The 22,995-nt window shown below is 38.5% G+C and overlaps 1 protein-coding gene across 7 annotated transcripts in view; it reads right to left on the bottom strand.

Moving 5' to 3' along the window:
* Positions 1-22,995, bottom strand: part of RIMBP2 (RIMS binding protein 2) — a gene marked incomplete at both ends in the record, with an annotated part of 55,813 nt that overhangs the window by 15,392 nt on the left and 17,426 nt on the right. For 5 of the 7 annotated variants that reach the window (XM_082491472.1, XM_082491473.1, XM_082491474.1 and 2 more), the window contains 8 exons: positions 2,696-2,813; positions 8,199-8,357; positions 12,345-12,494; positions 14,628-15,095; positions 15,452-15,603; positions 19,837-20,646; positions 21,064-21,173; positions 22,155-22,231. In XM_082491472.1, the coding sequence (XP_082347598.1) occupies positions 2,696-2,813; positions 8,199-8,357; positions 12,345-12,494; positions 14,628-15,095; positions 15,452-15,603; positions 19,837-20,646; positions 21,064-21,173; positions 22,155-22,231 (2,044 nt within the window). Of the gene's footprint in view, positions 1-2,695; positions 2,814-4,515; positions 5,248-8,198; positions 8,358-12,344; positions 12,495-14,627; positions 15,096-15,451; positions 15,604-19,836; positions 20,647-21,063; positions 21,174-22,154; positions 22,232-22,995 lie in introns of all 7 variants that reach the window. The other 2 variants (XM_082491470.1, XM_082491471.1) reach the window with 1 other exon arrangement.

Here is a 22,995-nt window from a genome sequence, read left to right as displayed (position 1 = left end):
TACACACTGAATATGCTTTGCCAGAGGCCTCAGCCTCTAGAAACCCTTCTTCAGCAGGGGAATCACAGAAACGTGTATCTCCTTTTTTTAAAGCGTCTGAATTTTGCGCTTTTAAAAATTCATACAGTGTAAATATTGTTTGTTAGATCTCTGGATAGGTATCATCTTTTATTATGAGGTTTAAACAATCCTACCTGCCAGATCTGCAAGGTCAAGAGCACTGTAAACTCTGTTTCACCTTCTAAAGTATCAACCTAAAAACAAAAATTAATTAATTTACTTAAATCCTACCTGCAATAAGATACTAATCCAAAGTATTTATAGCTTAATGGAGAAATTACCTCAAAGAATTTAAATTCTGGAACATTTTGGAGAAAGGGTGTATCATTGGAATCCTAAGAACATTACAATTTTGAAGGTCTTTCCCACGAATTTCACCTCCCAGAGTTGCCTTAAGAACTTTGCATTTCTAAAGCGACCCTTTAGCTGAATAACTCAGCAAAAACTCCAGGCATACATGTAAAGGAATAAGCTGCTGCCAAGAAATTTGGAATCCAAATTTTGAGCTATATGCTGAGGCCAACGGTTTCATGTATTTAAGCAGTCTAAACTTTGGCTCAACTGTATTTACTTTCTTCTTTCATTTTACTCTGCTTTTCACTTTGTGGATCTACATAATATAATGGCACAACTATAATAAATTCCTTCTTCAACAAATGTATTTGCAGCTCTTATTCATGGGAAACTTCCTCTGTCGGTGGGAGTTCTGAACAGGGGGTTTATACAATGCTCTACTACATGCTTTTGGATGCCCTACTTTTACCACATTTTATTTATCTGAACTCTTGCTACATTTTACATCTTGTGGATTTTTTTCCAGCAGGCTTACAGGAAGCAACTTTTGTGCAGAGTTTTATCAAGTATTCATATCTGCTTCACTTATCTTCAAAGTGATTTATTACAGTCTGATGCTGAACATGAGAAATATTGCATACATATCTTTCAGCAATTTTCAACACTAGTCTTTTAGTCAGAAATTAGGACTCTCGAACTCTAAACCACATAAAGCCTTTCAACAGCTTCACAGGAAACCGTTTTCTTTTTGTCAGATGCTGTACGTAATGCTCAGTAGTTTGCTTGTTACCAGCATTAGACAATTTTTTTTAATTAAAATGAAAATTAAAATGAAACCCAAAGGATTAATTCAAACAAACCTGTCTACTCTCTTGCTATTCATAAAAAAACATTTTAGTAGATAATATAAAAGAAAGAACTTAGATACAAAACTTGCTTTAAGTAGTCCAAACACAAACCAGAAATCTTTACTCCTGAGAAAAAAAAAAAAAGGCTGCTTTCAGAGAAAAATTAAAAAGGACATGAAAATCTAACAGTCTTCACACATCATCCGAAAGCTATTTGGTTCAGCTAACAACAACCTGTCAACAGAAGCACGAGAGCCTCCCTGGAGCTGATTCTCCCCCATACCATTCTCATACCAGTGTGAATCCATTGACATCTGTGAAGATTATCCTGGTTTATACCAGGATGTGGGGCGAGAATCAGCCTCTGTCCAGTCATGCTATATCGAAGACACTGAGAAAGTTTAATGCATTACAGCTGTGTGTGTTTTCTGATCTACGGTTACAATAATAATAATTACTACCTACTAGATATCAAAATAATTGTGCCCACTAGGGGGTTTTTGCTTTTAATTTACAGTACAGGCATTTTAGTGTGATTCTATGAAAGGGGAAAAATATTTAAGATTTAAAAATAAAAGCATTCCTTAATGATCAGTCTCTTTCCTTCTGATAATCCACATTTGTGATGTCTCTTAATCACAGAAATGTTAGGTGAGAATTGCCTGACACTGCTTCCTTCTCCCCCTGACGATGCCTACAGTATTCACAAATTAAAGTCCAGATTAGGGGTGGGAATGGGACCGACTTTACCTCCCCACAGAGTAAAGTTTTGCTAATAGCTCAAAGAACTCTTTCTGCCTTTGTTTTGCATGTGTTTTCTGATTTTCAATGTGAATGTTTCTTATTTGTCAGTATAGAGTGCAAGTTTTAATAGATATGTATTTGTCCACAGTGTCTTGATTCCATTATCTTTTCTGCACTACTTTTTGGATTTTATGATATACACCAGCATATAGTTTAAGACATAAGCAAACCAGAATAGGAATGATTCTGTATGAAATATCAAATCTAGTAAATATATGTGAGTTCTACTAACTTGATACATTTAAGTGCTTCCATTTTTCCTGCCAAATTCCAAAAAGTAGTCAAGAAAATGGAAAGTGAATGCAAAATGATGGTGGGTGAATGGGAAGATGGATGGCTGAATGGATGGCTGAATGGGTATGTTTATTTCACTGACCATACAGTAGCCTGCCTGCAAACTTCTTAGGTAATATCTAACAGTATCTAAGCTTAATCAAGCTCAGAAAAGCTCCAATACCCACTAAATTCAATGAAAAGACTCCCAGTGATGTCGATGACTACTGATTCAGCCCCCTGTGAGACCCCAGTACACTCGTATTTAGATGGAGATGTTTTCAGTTCCATTTCATCCCATTTAAACTAAGAGTAACCGTGGTTCAAGACAAGCGTCTGTTGTTCCTTTTTTTAAGGACCGCCTTCCCAACTCTGAGGCTGCAAAGAACAGAAATGCACCAATCTGTCCAACTAACCAATGGAAGGGACCAACATTGGTCGAGACCTTTGTGGCACTGCACTGCCATGAGAGGACCTTCGCCCTGCATGCTCCGCCCTTTCAGGCCGTCCTGCAGATGATGGATTACCTAAAAGCTAAAAAACAACAACAGAAAAAACAGGTTTGTAAGTTACATGCATGGTAACATTATGGTTATATGGTTGGACACTAATCAGGTCAATCACATTTGGAAGCATAAGCTCTAAAGGCAACTAAACTTAGTTTTTAACTGAAAGGTTAGCTGAAAGGAAAATACTGTTGCCTGGCAAACCTGCAAAAGAAAAAATGGTTCCCTGATTTATGGCAGAGTTTTGTAACCAGCAGTCACACATCAGAACAAAAAGAAAAGAAAAGAATAATTTTTGAAATATTCTTTTGCCTTTGTTGTTGCTGCTAAGATGACGTTATGATCTCCTGAAGAGTAGTACAACCAGTCATGAGAGGTGTGGAGGTTGGACTGCACTGAAAAGGCAAACCTTTTTTGTATTCAGCTACACAGCTTTGTCCAGTTTGCAGCATGTGAACAAGTGTACGTCCTTCTGTCTTTGAGCACACTGCTCTTCTAGAATGGCCTTCGGTTGTTAAAGCTTTTTAAAGGTCATTGAAACATGTAGAAGGGAATGTAGGCACACTTCGTCTCACATCACAGCTGTCTCTTTCTGTTCGCTACCCTTGCAGAAAACGATGCTATCTTAACTAAATGGTACTATTTTAATGCTCTCCAGAGTTTATCATGCAGTCATTGAGATTAATACAGCTTGGGCACCAATTTTAATAGGAGAAATTTGTAAGGATCGTTTCAGCACAAACTGCTAGGCTAGAAGAGCAGGCAGCTGATTTCTACTCTCACATGAAACATAGCAGATTTGAGGTTTCCACTCTGGACTGTTGCAGACTGAGAGGGTAAAGAACTTGCTCTGGTCTTTAGGGAGCAGGGAAGTCTACGGAAGCATCTATCAAAGCGTGGAGACTCTGCTACGGATTAATGGTCAGAAATGCAAATAGGCAAGATCACGCAGAGGCATCCTTGAAAGATATGGGATGGCCCTGGCCTCTCCCTTTGGAAGAAGCTGTTTGCCTGCATTCTCATGCAGAGATGCAGTCTGCAACTTCAAAGGCAAGAAGAGATGGTCTAAAAAGGAAGGCAAAGTAGTGACAGTGCAGAGATACGGTAGAAAATGGAAACATGATGAAACCCGTGACTCCATAAATCTGGGTCACTGTCACACTGGGGAGAATCTTGATTTTTGTCCAGAGATGTTTCATGATAAAAGAGCATATCCTGAAAATTCTGGGAATGAGGTGAATAAAAGCAACATGATGAAATGAAGTCCTTGACATTAAAAAAAAAAAAAATTACTGATGAAACATTTTTCCAGTTAAAATGCAGCTTTTTTTTAAAGCAACATTTAGATGGGCAAAATAAAGAAAAGCAATACTTTGGAAAAATTACAGTTCAGCTAACCCTTAATTAAAATTTAGATTCAGTTGTCCTTTAATAAAAGCAGCCATTATTGTAATTTGTTCTGTGGGAAAATCATTGTAAAGCAAATTAAATTGATTTCAGCGTGACACAAAAGCGGACTCTAAAGGAAAATGCAGAATAATAAACAAAAATGACTGGGGAGGAAAATAAAAAAAGGGGAAAATGTCGCAGACAGGTCCAAAGGATGGACTCTAAAAATTAATTCAGAAAAAAAAAAAAAGAAAAAGAAAAAAAAAACCAACCAAAAACAAAAGAAAGAAAACAGACTGATTTGGCAAGCAGATGTTAGAAGGAAGATTTATTTCACACACCAGAGAGTCTTCTGCATCTCTGTGGGATGGCTTTGCAAGTAGACCAGCTGCCCTAGAGTCAGCCATTTTTAAGTCGGTCTTCCAGCCTCCCTGAACATCTTCATTAGACAAATTATCTGTTCTATTACATTTCTGAGTCTCATACTTTTTCTCGTAACTGGGCTTGACCTGTTCACTCCTGGGCTCCACAAAGGAAGGACCCAGGTCACCAAAATCTTCTTCGATGCTGGTCTGTCTGGTTAAGGTTTTCCTGCGAGCAAGCAATGGCCTCATGCTTTTCCTGCAGGAACAGTTAGCAGTCTCTGCACAACAGCTAGATGCAACGTTGGCAGAAACTGAATCACAAGTATATCTGAAATTAAAACGAGATTCTTCTTCTTCGCTTCCACAGTCTAGTCCACTGTCTGGGCTTCTCGATAAGGATCGGCTATATTTACATCCTTTGTCGTCTGCAGCAAAGTCCTCCATGCCTGAAATTCTGTGCTTGGCTGGGTACCAGAAGTTGTGCTGCTGGTCTTGATTGTAGGGCCTAGGTGGTCTAGAGTCTCTAGCTATTGTGGGATTCTTTTTATAGGGCATACCTAAACCCTGCTTGTACAGTAGTTCAGAGTATTCACCATCCTCTTCAGCTACTTCTGGAATACTGAAAAGCTTTTTACTGTGATGTATCTGCTGTGAAAAGTCAGGCTGTTCCAAAAAAGTGGCTTCAGTGGTCTTATTCTTATCGCACTCCTTAAGATTATGTAATGTTAAAAACCAGACAGGGAACAAAGAGTGTGTGACAAAAATAAAATGGGAGGGAAAAGGGAGAAGAAAAGAAAAATAAAGACAGAATTAGTTTTAGAGCAATGGTAAACATAAGACATGCATCTTATTTAGTGAAAAGGATGTCATGCTTTGAATGAGAATCTGTGAAAAATAAAGACATGATTAAGAAGTTGCTGGGTGTCAGATACAACATGAGAGGTCAGTACAAACAACGGAGTGATGCTCTTAACAAGAATAAACCCATGCATTTAAAACAAAGCAATAAAAGCTGCATACAGGTTCCAGCACGGTGAATGAGAATGGCATTAAAACACAGCACTAATGCTTAGCGTGTTCCTTGCCCCATGCCAAATTGCTATTTAATTTTTCTTTGTAACCGGAACCCATACTTGAGAATGAGAATTCTGTTCTAGCAAGCCTTCTTGCTTTGCATCTGTTAAAGCATCCTACATGAGTAGCAAATACTCCTAAATCTCCTGCCAGAGAAGACCTATTTTGCAGACATCATTAAAGGAGTTTGTTTCCTTTGTAAAATTGTAAAAAACTTGCACCATTTTTAAAGCTTGGCTTCCACAGAAAGAACCCGAGAAACAGGCTGCTCCGATGGCACTTGGTCTGCACTGTCATCAAATCTCCCATCATAATCTTGTACCTGCTTGATAAAACCGCTATTTGAAAATCAGCCTATTAGCAGTAGTAAGTAAAAGTCTTTGTTTATACCAGAAGCAGGTAAAAACCATCCCAGCCTGGATAAAATAAGCATTATGAACACGACAGACACATTTTGTAATTCTTCCATTATATTTACACAAAACATAGGTTGGTGTGACAGAAGAATCCTATGCAGTATCTTTGTTGGACTCTGAGAAAAGACAAGAGAATAATGATGCAGGAGGTGGTGGTTTTGATTGACGTGGTTTATAGATTCTACATCATTGAGATCACTTCTCCTTCTTTACTCAATGCCTGGATCAGGTAGGTCTCTGGACGAAACAAAACCCATAAATACTGACAGGATCATGTTGGTGACTTCAGCAACGCCTCTCTCTCTGAGCATGTTAAACTTAGCTGGGGTTTGGATGTCTTCCCCTTTCAGGTATTAGGAACTTTGCAAGTTGCTTTATGACTATTATTTGTTTCACCTGTTTTCATTAATTTTTAAAATGCGTCTCACACTTGCGAAACTTTTGAGACAAACTGCCACAAAAGTGGAAAAAATTCAATAAATATGAACAAGGATAGTTTTGATTGGAGCTCAGATCAAGTGAGTTGAATCTTCCCTTGATCACTCCGGTAAGCCTTTGTGTTAGGGAACCATTGGAGGGAATAATAATCTCCCAACAAAGCAAATATATATCTGCATGCAAAATGTTTTCTTGTTACTTGGGGCATCTATCAACTTGGGAGAGACTACTCAATTCCAGCTGCAAGGGCATGGCTGGCATACTTCCAGGTGCAAGAGGAACAAGAATCTGATTGCTTTATGGAAAATTCAGCAAACATGTTTTTCATTTTTTTGTTTATTATTGACGTTGCAAAATGAAATTGGATCTAGTGAAAGAGGGTGAAATTATCTAGCTCTTTGGGATCAGAATCTGACCTGCATTTGACATTAGAAAACTTATCAGCATAGTAGGCCACGTTCTCCAAATGAGACTCAGACACCCATGAGTCCTTCCCCAGGAAGTACTCATTTACTGAACTCCACTTCTGCAGAATGAGTCAACCAACCGTATCCTTCCCATACACTACTATATCAGCAGAAGGATGCCTGCAGACTTTAATGGGTCTAAAATGATTTACTACACCAATTAAGGGTCTGGACCTTTCCTTTTAAATAACAACATTGGCAATACTAATTTAAAACCGAGAAGTAAATGTACTTTCTGATGCATAAAGAATAAGAACAGTCTAGGAATAATTCACTTTTTCCCAAAGGAAAGGGACAGAAGCAGCATGCAGAACGATTTCAGTTTCAATCTTTATGTTAGTGGAACAATAGAAACACTATTCTTTTGAAAAAGTAGCTGTCTCATTCCAGATAGGATCATAATAAAAGGACTGAATTTATAGTACAAGAAAGCAGTTACAAGAATGGTCAAAATTCTTGTATGCATGAGAAAATAGTATATTTTTTTAGTTAAATAGCAACATATTGGAAGAAAAAAAATCAACCTGTGAGTTTCCTTATCATTCAAGTTATCCAGCTTTCTAAGAAAACACAATTTAGTATAATTGCTAGACACAATTTACACGTACAAATATACTGTAGGAAATATATATTCTGTATTGGGTCAGTTCAACATTCTATGCATGCTTCAATTGTGATACTAAAATTGTCTTTCATGATGAATATTCCTGTGTATTGTTAAAGCAGTATTTCTGATAGGTATATTCTACTGTCTCTGATGATTCCTTAATAACCAGAGCATGAGGATTTCTGCATTTATCAAACAAAGCTGACTCAACTCACTTTCTTACAAGCACAATTTAAAGCCTGTGGAAGAGATGGAACTAGCACTGAAAACATGGACAAATTACTCAGACATGAAAAAACTAAGGGTTTTTTTTCTGTATGTTTGTATGTTTATATATAATCTCCTTGTACATGTAGTATATTGTCATAGACATGGGAAAGGTCCCCAGCTACAGAACAGAAATTGCAACTTCAACAATTACATATAGGAAAACAGTCAACTAGTTAAAAGATTAGCTATCAAATAATGCCCCCCCAAAAAGTAATAAATGTATTAAAGTGGCCTTGACATCATAAACAATGTTCACCCCAGTTCTAGGTCTATATGACAGTGTGAGTTTTAATGGTCTGCAAAACCCATAATTGACTAAAAGAAATGCTTTGAAGGAAGAATCAAAATATGGAGGTACTCCTACGGTTTCTCTGCAGTCACACTTACCTTAAGCGCATTGTGTGAAGTCACACTGACTCGTCGCCTTCCTCCATCCTCCAGCTGCATTTCAGAGTACAGCTCTTCCTCATCTTCTTCCATTATATCAGACAAGTCAGAACCTCTGCTGCTCTCTGTATGGTACTCTTCACCATGGCAATAGTGAGGCTAATTGACAGGGTGAGAGGGAAAAATCTTTACTGACTGTAAAGCTGCTAGTCCTTGCATAACACCAATGAGGACTAGAGCATTTCTTAGGTTTGAATGTCACGCTAATAACCACATATAAATTACATCATGCAGCTTGCTGCTCTGTTCTAGTGGAGAGATCATGTACAAAATTTTCTTGCCCATTTATGCTCCCAATTCAAGAAATCCAATCTTAATCCCATAGGTGATAAAAACAGGATGTCTGCATTCACAGCACCAAATCTAGTTTTAGTCGTGATTAAATTCCCTTGATTTAAAGGCTTCCTTCATGCATCAGTGGACTTGCTGACCAAATTGTAAAAGCCCTAGGATAATTCACATATCATCTGTTCTTCACAGCTGTTTGTTACATCACATTGCAATTTAAAAGTCATCAGCATTTAATTCTTGCAGGATGTTGCCATCATTGTATGATATCGCTAGCTGATGGAACTTGAAGCTTGCATTTTCTTAAACATTGTAAAAATAGACTAGCTAAAACCTTAATTGTCTTTTACAATTAGTCGAAATATTTCAAGTTCTTATAAGCTTCCAATTATTTGGAAGATAAGGAGGAAAAAGTATGTTGTACTGAATTGCTAATGTTAAATAGGAGTGGCCTTTGTTAAACATCTAATAAACCAGATCATACACCAAACTCATTGTATTTCCAAGGACAAATTTTCAAATGGAGTCATTTGACTGTCAGATTGCAGTAGAATATTTGAAGAATCAAGTATTCTAAAAGTACCAGAATGCTAGAAATTACTGCATTCCTTCCGCCAGCAATACTAATGAAGACATAATTTCTGTGGTAGCAGATCCATTCCTATAGCTATGTAACGCGCTGGTATCGGTCAATCCCAGCAATGAGAAGAAAATGTCTACAATAAGCAATTTCTCCAAAGTGAAGATGGATTTGCCCTCCAAATACAAGATACGATTTCTCCTCTTTTAGTTCTTTGTTCTAGAGCTAAAAAGATTGTAGGGTGAAGCCTATAGTGAATTCTCGGTGCCAAGACCGCAAAGGTTTTCAGATCCTTCAGATGCATTATATTATGATCATCTTATAAAAAAAGCGACTGCAGTTTCACGATGTTTTTGTTTTCTTCTTGAAGTTAAAAAGATCAAACTATATTCTAATGCTTCATTTTTCACATCTAAACTTTGTGGCTCGTATACTAAATTTTATTATTTAATCAGATCTGTTACAGCAGAATCTTGGTCCCGTTTTTCATAGAAGATCACTCCCGCACTCTTGTTCTCAGCTGTATTCAAGTAGACTTGGGGGTTGCACTGGCACAGTAGTACAAACCTTGCCAATGCCTTGTAGATTATCAAAGTCCAATACTGCTGGAATAAAGCCCTGGTTGCTTGGGCAATCAGACTAAAGAGACCTAGCAAACTGTCTCCAAGGCTTATCTATTTTGGTTCTAATAAATGGAGTGCCTTCCTAAACAGCCACTCAATTATTTAAATACATCTTGTAATTCAAGCACTACATTAATTAAGGTATAAAACATAACTAGGAGATATTATATGAGCAATAATTATGCAATTCTCCTTGCAATCAGTTAACTCTGTAAGGAACAGGGTATGTGTACACTATGTTCAATAACTGGCTGCATTTACACACGCACATTTCCAGTGAAACCCCTATGGCCATATATTCCACGCATCTGTGTTTATTATTTCACGTGTTCTCTAGCGCTGCCCTTCTTGCAAATGTCCCAAGTTGGCTCTGAATTTCAGGTTTATCTCCGATACTTACCTTCCTTACCCTTATTATCTATTTACAGAACAAATCCAATCTTGCAGAAAACAGTATGTTCAAACATTTTTGTGACAAAAGGTAAGAATCATTATTCCCATTTTATTCTTGGCTGACAGACCCACTCACCCAGATCCTCAGAGGTATTGAGATATTTAGATGCATAAATACTTGTGAGGATCTAGGCAAGAAAAACTAACTTTCTAAGTCTAAGTTAAAAAAAAAAAGGCTGTGAGACTGATACTGCACCACTGTTTCAGAACTGTGAACTGTGGAGTTTAAAATCAATATATCTTCCTATGAAACACAATACGACAGACAGACATGAAGGATTTCCATTAGTAGCCATATCTCATGCTAATAAAAACCTTGATGAAAAAAACCATTAACATTACTTGCATTTGCTTGCAGTTTTTTTACTGTTATCTATGGAGTAAGGTAAGTCAACTGACAGAAAGGCGCAGACCTTTGCTAGGGAATCAGCAAGCAGAATAGCACGTGCTTCTGGAAGATACCAGCAGCACTTGAGCGCTGTAACAAAATTAGCAAACTAACAATTTCTTGTGGAGAAACCCACCACGATTACGTTTCTCCAATTGTCTCTACTTATTTCTTCATTAACAAACTAAGTGGTGAAAGTGTTTATCTTTCATAAACAATGCAAACGATCAATTAAACTGCAAATAGGTGTATCTCATGAAGCTATAAAAGAAACATTTAATAACCAATTTACACTTAACACACTGCAGCTGTTTTGCCAGACATAATTTAATTGCTGTTTCTCAAAGTAAATTTTTGACAGTATTTTAAAGCAATGAGGAATTCTTTCAGCCTTACGTGAAAACTAAATTTGAAACCTAATCACATCTGAGAATACTTGCAGCCAGAGAGATTTGAAATCTAGCTCTGAGGACGTACCTAGTAGATAAGAGAGCTTAATCTTTTTAGGCTTCAAGGAATACAACTTTAAGGGTTCCCAGCCTTCCAATGTTCATATCCAAACCTTCTATTTTGTAGAACTTGGTAAAGCAGACGCACTCCAACCCACCTTTTAATGATCTGAGGTAGTAAGTCCACATGGGGCAGCAAATTTGTACTCACCTGGTAGATACCCCAAAGTTTATTTACCAAGGTTAAATATGAAGAATAGTTATGAGAAAAGTGAAATCGATCTTGGTCCCTTACAAACACTCTAAACTTTTTACCCTGCACCTTCTTAATAAGATCACTAGTCCTGTTAGAAAATATTGGCCTCTTTGTGTCTAAGAATAATTTTAATTCTATACAATGGTAGAGATGCATCTCACCCACAAGCACATCTTGTAAGAAGAGCAGGAGTGTATGTATTCCAAAAATGGGAATCACTGTATGTGAAGATGGAACCAAATCAAATCCTGAAGCCACATATTTAGAATGCCGGAAATTTGGAGCAATGTTTATACATTTATAAATACTTGAACTTCTATAATAAACTGAACCAAAATTCCAGAAAGTCTCAGAACTGGTACGAGCAGGAACACTGTTGCTTGGGCCCTGCAACATGGGAGGTCAGGTGTTTGGCTAACAAGATTATTTGAACATGCTAAAATATAAGAAAATACCTCTTTGCTAGAATTTACATCTCTCTTGAAAGTAATATAATGAGTTACTTTATATTTGTTTTCACCGGGATCAGACTAAAAGCTGCACAGATGTGCAAAATTCTTCTGGCAACATCTTTCTATTCATTACAGCAGGCCAAGTACCTACACTGTTAGGTTTCTGCTAATTGGGATTGCAGGTTCTGGCTTTTATGGAACACAAAAATCCTTCCCCTTTTCCCTTTTTTCACAATACGTTTTCATATGCAGTAGTAACACATCACACAGAAAAAGCCCAGACCCCAAACGTGACATTCCAGTCACATTTCTATTTCATTTTTTTCGGCTTCATTTTTTTTCAGTTTCCAGTGCTTAAGACTTCTGCCTGGGATAACAATCTATAGCTGCACGGTGCCAAGCATTCAGTCCCCGTTAGACAGCGTTGTGCTCCAGTAACAGGGCATTCATCTGCCTCCCCACGATTTAGCTGCTTGTCAGTATAGTTTACCAATACGGCTACAATAATCAGACAGTGATCTGGACAGTCTGCTGAGCTTCATAAAATACTTGTTTCGTGCCAGACACCTGACACAGTAACAAGGCCAGGCTACTTACTTGCTTTCCAAGTTCTGACCCTTTCAGGAAATCATCAACTGAAGCCCCCCTTCTTTTGACATTAGGAGAATCATAGCCATCTTCCTCATCATCTGAGTTAGCGTACTGGGCCGCATTACTCCTTTCGCTAAAAACACTCCTCCTCTCCATCTAACAAAGCAACAAAAAAGGGAAAATTGTGAAGCAGACTCATTCCTGCAACCAGTGGAAGAAATGGCAAATATAAGACATAAGGACTCAAGAACACAAAATTTAAATATGCTCATGCTTTAAAGCAATGTTAGCCTCCCCTGACTGTAACCTTTTAGGAGTTTTCAAGAACTTTTGGCTTGTCATATTTCTCTCACTCATAAACAATTATATGCCTTTGTGTGACCATCAACTCAGCTGCTAGCTTTCTTCCCTGTACCACTTATGTCAAAATTGTCAGTATTCTACAGTCAGAGTATGCTAATGAAGCCCCTAATTTCCCCTTGGCAGTGGGCTAGCAGACAACTTACCCACTACAGCATTTTTGACCTCGGTACAAAAAAAACAGCTATAGGATGAGACTTTGTGCTCTTCCTGTGCTCTGAGGTGACACTTACCCCCAGCTAGTGAATCCCGCTGCTTACTCTCGTGACGCTAGCCATCAGCCATCTCACAGGCTGAGAGAAGGGCAGGGAGAAAACACTCAGCTGCTTCTGCAAGGGAAGAATTTCTACTACCGGGGACTAAACGTGACAAATATCATTGGCAGTGTTTGATTGAATTTAGAGTGAATCCATCTGAAAACTTCTGTCCAGATCCTTGAATTAAACATTTCAAGCATCACTAAAATTAATGTAATTAAACATGGTTCAGAGCATATGTTATGTCAGCAATTTTCAAAACCAGAAAATGTATTTCAGTGCTCTTTCCCTGTATAGTTGTTAAATCAACTTTCACTTTAGAGTGCCAAAGAAAAGAAATGCCTTTTCTCCCTCTACTACGTTTATTCCAGTTTGCTTTATTTATAAAGAAAAGGAAGAAATATACACATGCATATGTATGCATTTAAGCAGACCTTATTGATTCAGAATTATTCAGCTTCCCAAAAGCTGTATCATCACCCACTGGCTCAATTCTGTCCCAAACGGAGACAGTCAGTAAGTCGGGGCTGTTAAGACATGTGTGAACTGTCAAAATTAATGGAGTTATTTTGGAGGTACAATGGGAGACAAAAGACCGGAAATAAAAACTGACGACTGCCAGATGAAGGATCAAGATAACATATGAAAAACGTGACACCGGAGCTTGAAACAAGTAATGGAGAGTTGTGAGCAGCTTGTGATGAGTATTTAAGGATTGTGTGCTCGGGCAGGAAAACCAGAGGATGCTGTCAGGATGCATACACATCAGCTATGCTGACCCAAGAGCCTCAAATATGGGATTCAAATCAACTAGCAAACATCAAAGTCACTACAGAAGCCATGGGTCATAATGGTCTCAAAACCAGGGAGTCTCCTTTGGGCAGTGATGCTTCTAGCAGCTACAAAAGCAGCTGTAATGAAAAGCTTTCGAATGGCAGCTATGTTGAAGCAGTTGTAAACTTCTGTGAAGGTGTAGCACTGAGAAAGGGGCACTCTTGAAGGGCAGATATGTAACATTGCCTGTGGATCCGTGACAGCACACAAAATAGTGCTTTACATGCACCTAACCTGCTACTTGCTATTTTGTGAAAGCGGGTGGGTTTAGAATACAACCATTTCTCTTATCTGACTGCTGGTTATATTCCCTTATAGAAACGAGACCCTGTCCTCATTCTGTAAACTGTCAAACAGACTAGCTCTCACAGGAAGCCTGCTCAGGACTTTTGTCTATCTACTTGTTTCCAGACCCATTTTTAAACTGCCTTTTATTGGTTTGGTCTCTTTCAAAGTACTTCAGTACTCTGACTTTTCTCACGGGGGCGCAAGCCGCCCTTTTGACTCCTATAGGATCCAAGCACAAACTTTGATGATTACTATTTTTTTTTATTTTCAGAAGTAAGGCTCTGCATTTTTGGAGACAACGTTTCTAGTGATGTTATGGGGTTTCTGCTGCTGATCAAAGGCTGATAAATGCTCTTTTTATGGTTACAAGCATATTTGTGGAAGATGGCACACAATTTTCACACACTGCTGCTTCTCAAACTATGGATCTTCAGGGTTTAGGAATGATTAGCTGCTCCTTCAAGCATATGATACAAAAAATTCTTTGATGGAAAGTGCCAAAATGAATAAAGCCAGCTCAAAAAAGCCTTAAGAAAAAGTTTGCCTTTACCCTATTGCTCTCTGCAACTCGTTGTGCAGCTTCTCTTGCCATGGCTTTTGCGACGGTATTTGGGATTGGTGTGCCTTGCGGTTGAGGGAGTATTCGGTTAGGCGATGGAGACCTCCTCCCCTGAAGTGGGCCGTGAAAGTTAGGGGCAGGTGGCTCAAGCGTGTGTCCATGAACAGGGGATGCCGAACGAGTCTGCTCCCATGACTCATCCATTTTTAAATGTGGACCTAAATGTTCTTCTTTGGTTTCTGGGGCTCCGGCACTTGCTAATGGCTTAGATTTGGGAGCAGTTCTGGGGTGAGGGGTTGGAGGCACCAGTAGGTCAGATGGAATGGCAGCAACAGAAGAGTCCACTGATTCGCCTTGTGCAGAGAGCGTTCGAACTGTAAGCTCCTTTGCTTCCAAACTCTTCAGTCTCATTAGCTCCACCAACGTGTTCTCTGCTGTTGGAAAGATCACCTCCGCCACCTGAGTACACAAATAAGCACTTACTAGAATGAAGACATCTGTTTCTGTCCCCTCAACCCCACTAAAGTACAATCTTCACATGAAGTGAATTATTGCCAACATGGAGTGGGCTGCAAGAGCCCATATTAAGGCTTAACACCAATTACTACCGGTTGTCTTTAATCCTTTCAACCACTTTTGTCCCCAAGCTTAAGTGCTTATAGAAAGGAAGCTAATGAGCAAGTTACGCACAAAAAAACGAGCTGAGAAAGCCCTAAACACATTCAAGTGCTGTCACATGTTTATCGTTGCCTTTACCTGTCAGTTCAAATTCACCTAATGTAGATGATCACTGTAATGCTGGAAGGAGAACTCACCCGTTGACCTTTCGCATAAACACCATAGCCTGTGACATTGGCGCCATGGGAGGTCCCTGTTGCTGTCAGAGTTGGTGGTTTCCAGGACACCTGTATGGTTGCTGGGGTGGACCCAGCCCGTACAGTAACATCTTGAGGTGGAGCTGGAGGACCTAAGAAAGACAAGATTGGTCACCGTTGAGCTTTAGCTTAGAAGTATGTATGTCAACCGATATACCTGCAAGTAGGAAACTACAGACATCAAAGCAATTCCTTTTTTTTTTCTTTCAGAAGAAAAAACATCTTTATTGCAGTTATTATGTAAAAACAGGAGCATAGGCTCAGCAGGTCATGGAGCCAGGAACTGACCCTCAGCTTACAGCCATTAACTAAACGGTATTTCTTTGCAAGATGGTATGTACTTGTAACTTGCTATGGAGCTATTTTTATCCCTCCAGGCTGCATAACTGCTACTTGCTCCGAATGCAGAAGATGTTAACAGAAAAACGCAGGGAGAAAAAGGCCCAGGAGTGGCACTGGTAGTGGAAAACTGCTGCAGGTGACAGCAAGTGACTTTTTGGTACATATATCTGCACTGAGTACACACTAAATACTCAGAAATTAGTTTCAAATTCTGTCTCTCTGGACCATCAGTGGCTCCAAGTCACAATTTATGGGTCCGAAGCACAATGACACTAAGGTGCAATGTGGACTGCAAGCCAAAACTTTAACGTTTTCAACCAGCAGCACATTGGTTTAAAGGACAACTGGACTCAAAGTCTTTCCTCTGCACTGAAGAAGAAAATACGCCTAGCAAACTTTTAAGACATTTACAGCATGTTAGTGTAATAGCACACCAAATACATCCTTAATTAAAAGGCATTATTACCCTACTATAAATAGCTCTACTTTGGACAGCAAGCCAAAGTAAAAATATCCTAGAGATTATTAGTTCATGCATATTTCAGGCATCCTGTTGTGTTAATTTAACAGTCAAACCCTGAGAAGTGTTTCACGCTAAAACATTTCAGAAGCAGGTTCAGCTGTAGCTGTCTGCATAACAGCTGGGAGAATACAAACCTTGGTTGCTGTGAGTTTGCGTTAAACCGGTGAACTAAGTAAAACCAATTTCTGTTCGTCTACCAAAAAAGCTACAAATATTTTAACTGTGTGCATTCACTGCTAATAAAGAAATTATGATACAAGTGTAAATATGACACGAGCCTCAGCCTCCAGATATGCTGGCAAACCGTCAGTGCATTTCAGTAGTTTGCTGTCACTAAATTTCATCCTCTAGTGGGTGTGGAAATAAAATTATGGTCCTGATCAGGACACTAGAGGCACAACATGAAATTTGTGCCTGTAACATCCCTTGCACCTATAATGTATTTTTAACTTGCAACGTCCAAGTATGCAAACTGACCTTATACTATTCTTGGCCAAGAAATAGATTTTGATTTAGGATTGAATTTCAGCTTCCCCGATCATCCTATTTTATTGACAGCCAACATTCCCAATCCAGTAAACCTCCTCAGTTTACAAGAAAGAATGCATCTGTTCTAGTCTGACATCTTGTCAATGACAGTAACATCAATCTGCTCCTGCCTTCCTTCCATTCTCCCAAAACCAAACTATCCCCAGGGAGCCTAACTCGACTTTCACAAGCTGTAGCAGAGATAGGTTTAATAAACTGTAATGCCCAAGGCTTAGTATGGTTTCTATTTTCCCCCATCATTAAATGGGAGATGACCTTTGATGGTCTTGGTCATCAACACAAGTTGTTTGTTTCAGAATTCTGTTACAGTTTGGTCTTCATGAATTTATTACCTAAATTAGTTCAAAAACCATAACAGTCCCATTGGTCCTGATCCTGTCAATACTTACGTCTGTTTGTAGATCTGAGTGCCTAAAAGAGAACTACTTCTATTTCAACTTAAGCAATTCTAATGCTTTGATGAATCAAGAAGAGGAGTTCAATTGCTCAGCAACAAAAAAGCTCTCACTCAGCTTTGGTCTGACAGGAAGCAATGTGTTTTCAAGTATAAATCATGCAAAACACGATATATCTATGCAAAGAGGAAAATGAAAAGGTGACCTCTAATTGTCCTGTACTTTTCATGCAACTGCTCTCTCTAGCTTTGAAATGTGAGCAGTTTTCTCAAGTTCGTTTTTGCTTAATGTATTCCTAAAAAGACCCTGAGATTGATACAGTGTGATCTCCACTGCCTTTTTGGTATAGGTGGCTGATGGTATCCTTTTCTATAAGGATACCACTGAACACACCAGTAAAGAGCAGAGCTTTGCAGCTTCAACTAAAGCAAGCCCATGTATTCCTTTGTAAACGTTTCTGAAGCCCTGAGAAAAATGTCGGTACAACCGTTAGCAGGTGCCTGTGGCCAGTTATGTTGCAGTGCCTGCTGCACCGTCTGCTAAACCTGACATTCACAGCTAAAGGTTTATTTATGCAGCATCACTCACCCCCATGCATCTCCTAGAGAAGCACAATAACAAAAGATTTCCTTCACACAGAATATCTCTATTGCACCCTCAGCATGCTCTAAAATCATCTTTGAAACATCTTCCTTACAATATAGATCAACTGAAGGTATTTAAGGTGGAAAAATAATTCAGAGTCTGAGAGAAAAACCAGTATTAGTCACATTAAAGACATTTTATCTTTTCTCTTTCAACTTCTTTCTTTTAACTGTAGTCTGATGAAGAGGTATGTGATTACTCAAAGCCCGTAATATTTGCAAGAGAAAAACACGACACACTATGATAGTAATTCCCATTGCTGACTCTGATTTCATGGGCAACCTTTTCCCTTTGTTTCAATGACTTTTGAAATACAAATATCAGCCTCTAATCACTTCAACAGTTGCTATTTTATTTTGCTAGAGAAAAGTGAAAAGTTGACATGCTTTTGTAAAAACATTCTCTGTGAAATGAAGCGGTGGGGAAGATTCTGGGATCTCTGGATCTAAAAGCAGAGATTCCGTTGCATTCTAGCTCCTCGATAGAGAACAGCTCGCTTATTGCTTTAGCATACTTTAGCAACTAGAGGGAGATACAGCATGCTACGTGTTTTGCCTGAAAAAAACTCACTCAAAAGGCCTTTCCCAAATAACAAAGAAATGAACGTATCTAATAAGTTCAAGCCACCACCTAGGCAGCATCTCCCGACTCCCACAGAATGTATACGAAGTTTAAAATGCCCCCTCTCCTAGCAGAGTCTGTAATAGCGCTACCACTTATCTCACTGAAATGATTTAAGACAAATAGTAAATGCCTGAGCTGAGGACATTTTTACTGAAAATATAAATCAACAGCATCAAAAGCAGTAGACGTACAATCTTAACTCCTTCTCTACTCAACCAGCATTACTGTCCTGCATATCTCCTTACATATAAGTCACGCAAGCCAAGGAAGAGACCAGAACTAATTCCTGACCTTTTGCTAGAATCAAATCCCAGCAGGGAGTCGATTAAACCATAGCACAATACATGCTATTGAAATTTCAATCATCAGGAGACACTTGTACTTGACTGTCCCTGCTTCACAGGCATTCAGTGCTCCGAAAGTCTGAATATACAAGGAGTCTTCTGCCTGTCCTTGATTAGATGACCTTGGTTAGATGAATCTATAAGGACCGATGTTAAAATTTTTCAGGTACTGCCATACACCCCCAAAATGATGAGATTATCCTTTAAAGCACTACATTATTTCAGCTCTAATTTTCAACATTACTTCACTGTTCTTAAATACTGGGAAATGACTTGTAACACTTATCACCATTCCTAATGTAAAAGCAAGGTGGGAAAATACCTTGGACTTTCCAAAACAAAACCAATTTGCTATCTTTACAAATTCAAATTGTACAATGTGATTACAACTTCAAAATCAAAATGCATTTACATCCCCTAAATGACTGTGTGGTCCTCTAAGATGTGTGGGTTGTTTTTTATTACAGAAAAGGGCTGGATCATCCCTGTAAAAAGTGCTTTAAGACACACAAATAACATACAAACAACATGTCAGAAGTAATAATTGGTTTTTAACCAGTGTTGTTCACACCAATGAAAAGAAATTGCTACCAGAAACACTATAACTGAACAAATTAAGTACAAATGGAGATTAATCTGATAAAACACTTAGCGTGTGATCAGTGATGACGATAAGCATGGCTTTCCCTTGTTTATCTCCCCCAAATGCTTCAGTCTTTGCCCAGGAACAAAGAATGCAGGACAGAAATTAATTTTAGATACCATAAAGCAATCTAATAATCCCCAGTCTGCTCACGAATGTGACAGGGATTACAGCATAAAGCTAAAGGTTAGATTAATTTATCTGGAATTTTCAGAGAAACTTAACTGGAGAGTTTTGGGGTAGGGAGAAAAATATCAAACCTGCTGGCAATGTAGAAAATTCCACAAAGGCTTCCTTTTTTTCTCGTTGTTCCAGGGGAAGCTGCCAGGGCATCTGATGGGGCTTTGCCATGACCTTCACCTTGTAGGCCATATTGGGCTTCAAATTAAAAAAATGGTACTTGTAGCTAGCAGCCTTGACAATGTCAAATTCTTCTTCATTAAGAAAGATCACATGACTGTAATTACTATTTGTAGGGAGCCAAGACAGCTCAGCAGAAATCTGGGTTATGTTGTCCACTTTAAGATTAGAGGGGGCTACTATGACATCCTTCCCAACTAACAAAGTGCACTGCAGTTCATCTGAGTTACCCTTGTTTGTAATGCTCTGAATTGATATTCGGTATGTACAAGTAGAAATGTTAAGCTTTTCTATAAGAGCTTTTGTTCTGCTTCCCAAGGCTACGTTCATCCGAACTTCTTTATCAACCAGAACATTGTAGCTGCTAATGGTTCCCCATCCGGGTGGCACTACCGGTGGCTCCCAGCCCACAATGACACTTTTGGCTAGTTGTTTAATAAGGGTGATTTTTCTAGGATAAGGCACAATGTCTTCTCCAATTTCATCAATGTTCACATCCAGAGTCCCTGCGCCATTGCTGATTACGCTAGAGTCTATGTGACTTGGTGGACTTATCTCCAAGAGGTCTCCTTCCAAAGTAGGACCCGAATGGTTGATAAAATTCTGATCTTGTTCACTGCTTAATGTGCTCGATAACCGGGTCTCATTGTCTTGAACAAAATCCACAAAATTTGAAGGGACTAGTCCTCTTTGTCCATCTAGAAGTTCCCCTGGTGAGAAAGAACAATGCCATTAAAATCCTTGAAGGAGCTTGCCTCCCACATGTCAATGCCTTGCAAGTGGATAAGGAAGAAGATATAAGTGAAAACTGTGCACAAACAACATTCACAGTTTGAAAATGTAAAGGCTCAGTGAGGCAAAACCCAGAACTGCCAGTAAGCTTTCTTGTCAACTTAAATCTTGCCAGTAGGAAAGCTGACAATATAAAATATCTTATAATTAGCTATGCCTGCAAGGAGCAGCTTTGCTGGTGCAGAAACTCTGTTAATTAACACAATGATGATAGAGGTAATTTTAGCAACTGATTTGGTAGTAGATGAAGGAAAGAATTGGGAGCGTGTTTGACAGACGAACTGATTTGAATCTGCATGAATTAGCATGAATTCACAGATTAAAAAAAAAAATACCTTCATAAAAGCCATCTTCATCCATATCTCCATACACATAAAGGTACTTTCCTGCCGTAAGGGGGAGCTCTGCTTCTGGATTTTCATTTGGTCCATCAAAAGGGTTGTAACTGCAATGGAGTACAGATGGAAAACGTGTGTTCACTTACAATCCGCACACAACTGAATACTCTGAATACTAATCAGAAAAAGGTGTACAGTTCTAAGGCCGCACAGGAAGGTAATTCCTCAGTTCAATCTTTTTGCTTCCCTTCTGAAACATATATTCTGAGGGGAGTCTAAGTGAGTTTGTTGTTGTGAACTGTAACTGTATCACCAACAGGCTGCCATGAAACACAACCTATTCGTTTAAGCGCTATACACTTAAACCCACATCCTCTCCTGTAGAATTTACTAACGCATTTCTCACCTAGGTCTCTTTGAATACACTGGCCAAAATCTTCTTTATTTTTTAAACTGAATTAAAGCAAACTCAGTTGTGCAGTTCTTTTCCAGTCCTCATATTCCATTTGTTTTATATAGCAGTCTTTTATACAAGTTTATTAGCTTCAACAGAGACAAGTTAAATAAAGAAAAAAAACAGTGAGTTACAGCTAAAACAAGCTACTCAAAAACTTCTTGTAAAGTATTTAAATCAATTTCCATCCTGAAAGAAACTGTCAGGCACAGATGTTTTTATCGTGACAGTACTTTATATCTGAAATTTTAATATGCAAAGCAAAGACATGAGGAACTTTTAAATCTTCCTTGCTTTGATGAAAAAGCAATTTACAGGAACAGATGGAGACATCCTCTGTAAAGTAGGAGGTACACATTCTCATCTCATTAAGACACCGAAGGCTAGAAATACAGCGGTGGGTAAAAAAGCCATGCCATGTCAAACTTTCTCTGACAACTAAATCACACAGAAATGGCACTATTTTGCAGCCAGTGCAGACAGGAAAGGGGTCTGCTGTTCATAACGTTGGTTCCGGTAATAATTCAGAGCATGAATAGAAGTGAAGCAAAACCAAATGTTGAATATTACAAATATAAAAAATATATTACAAATACATATATGTATTATATATGTAATGAGCTGGGTTTTTTACCTATATCGGGCAATGCAAAGATGGACTTTCCCAGAATATCTCTGCTTTGAGGTATTGGAATTCTGATCATTATCCATCTGTAGAGGGGAAAAAAAAAAAAGACAATGTGATTTCAAAAAGATGCATGCACTGTTTTCCTGACAGACAATATAAATCAGACAGGGAACATGTAACATTAAAAAAAAACAAAAATTAAATTCTAACATGGAACATAAATGGTTAATTTTACTTAGAAGGCCTTAGGCTAAAAAGGAAAAATAGTAATTCTTTCTGTTATACTTCGAGCCTAGTAGAGTGTTTAAAATGAGAGATACACTTCTTTCCTACACTTATTTTACAGTATGCTGTGAATTCTTTTAGGAAAAATGAACAACTTTTCACCTGAGCTTGAGAGAACTTTAGTCAAGGTAGAAACACTAGGTTTAACATTGGGATCAGTTAAGATATGTTGTCAAAAAATTGACTGAAATTTTACAATCTGGACAGAGTGAATATTCAACTGTAACTTTTGGGCCTAAACTGGTCCCTGTTTGGTTCCCAGTATGGAACAAAAGTGCACTAGAAAACTATTAAGTTACTCGTCCTCTGAATTAACTCTTAAGAGATGGGTTAGCTTGTTGGGTTATCACAACACGCTCTATTCTGCCAGCAATCCACTTCCACTGAGGAGGACAGTAACAGTCAGCTAACAGGTATTCTCCCCTGTGGAGCATTCGGGGATGCAGGCGAATTTTCAAGGTTATCATCCTGATACCTTTTTATGGGCACGTCACAAAGCTCATAACTAACGCAATAATGCTTATTCTAGAAGACTTGGTTACTAGTAACAATCAGGGAAGTT

This window comes from Vanellus vanellus (assembly GCF_965231255.1).
Source record: "Vanellus vanellus genome assembly, chromosome: 16".
In the NCBI taxonomy this organism is placed as follows: Eukaryota; Metazoa; Chordata; class Aves; order Charadriiformes; family Charadriidae; genus Vanellus; species Vanellus vanellus.
The sequence above is the reverse complement of the archived record's forward strand: the minus strand, read 5'-3'. Positions and strand labels throughout refer to the sequence as shown.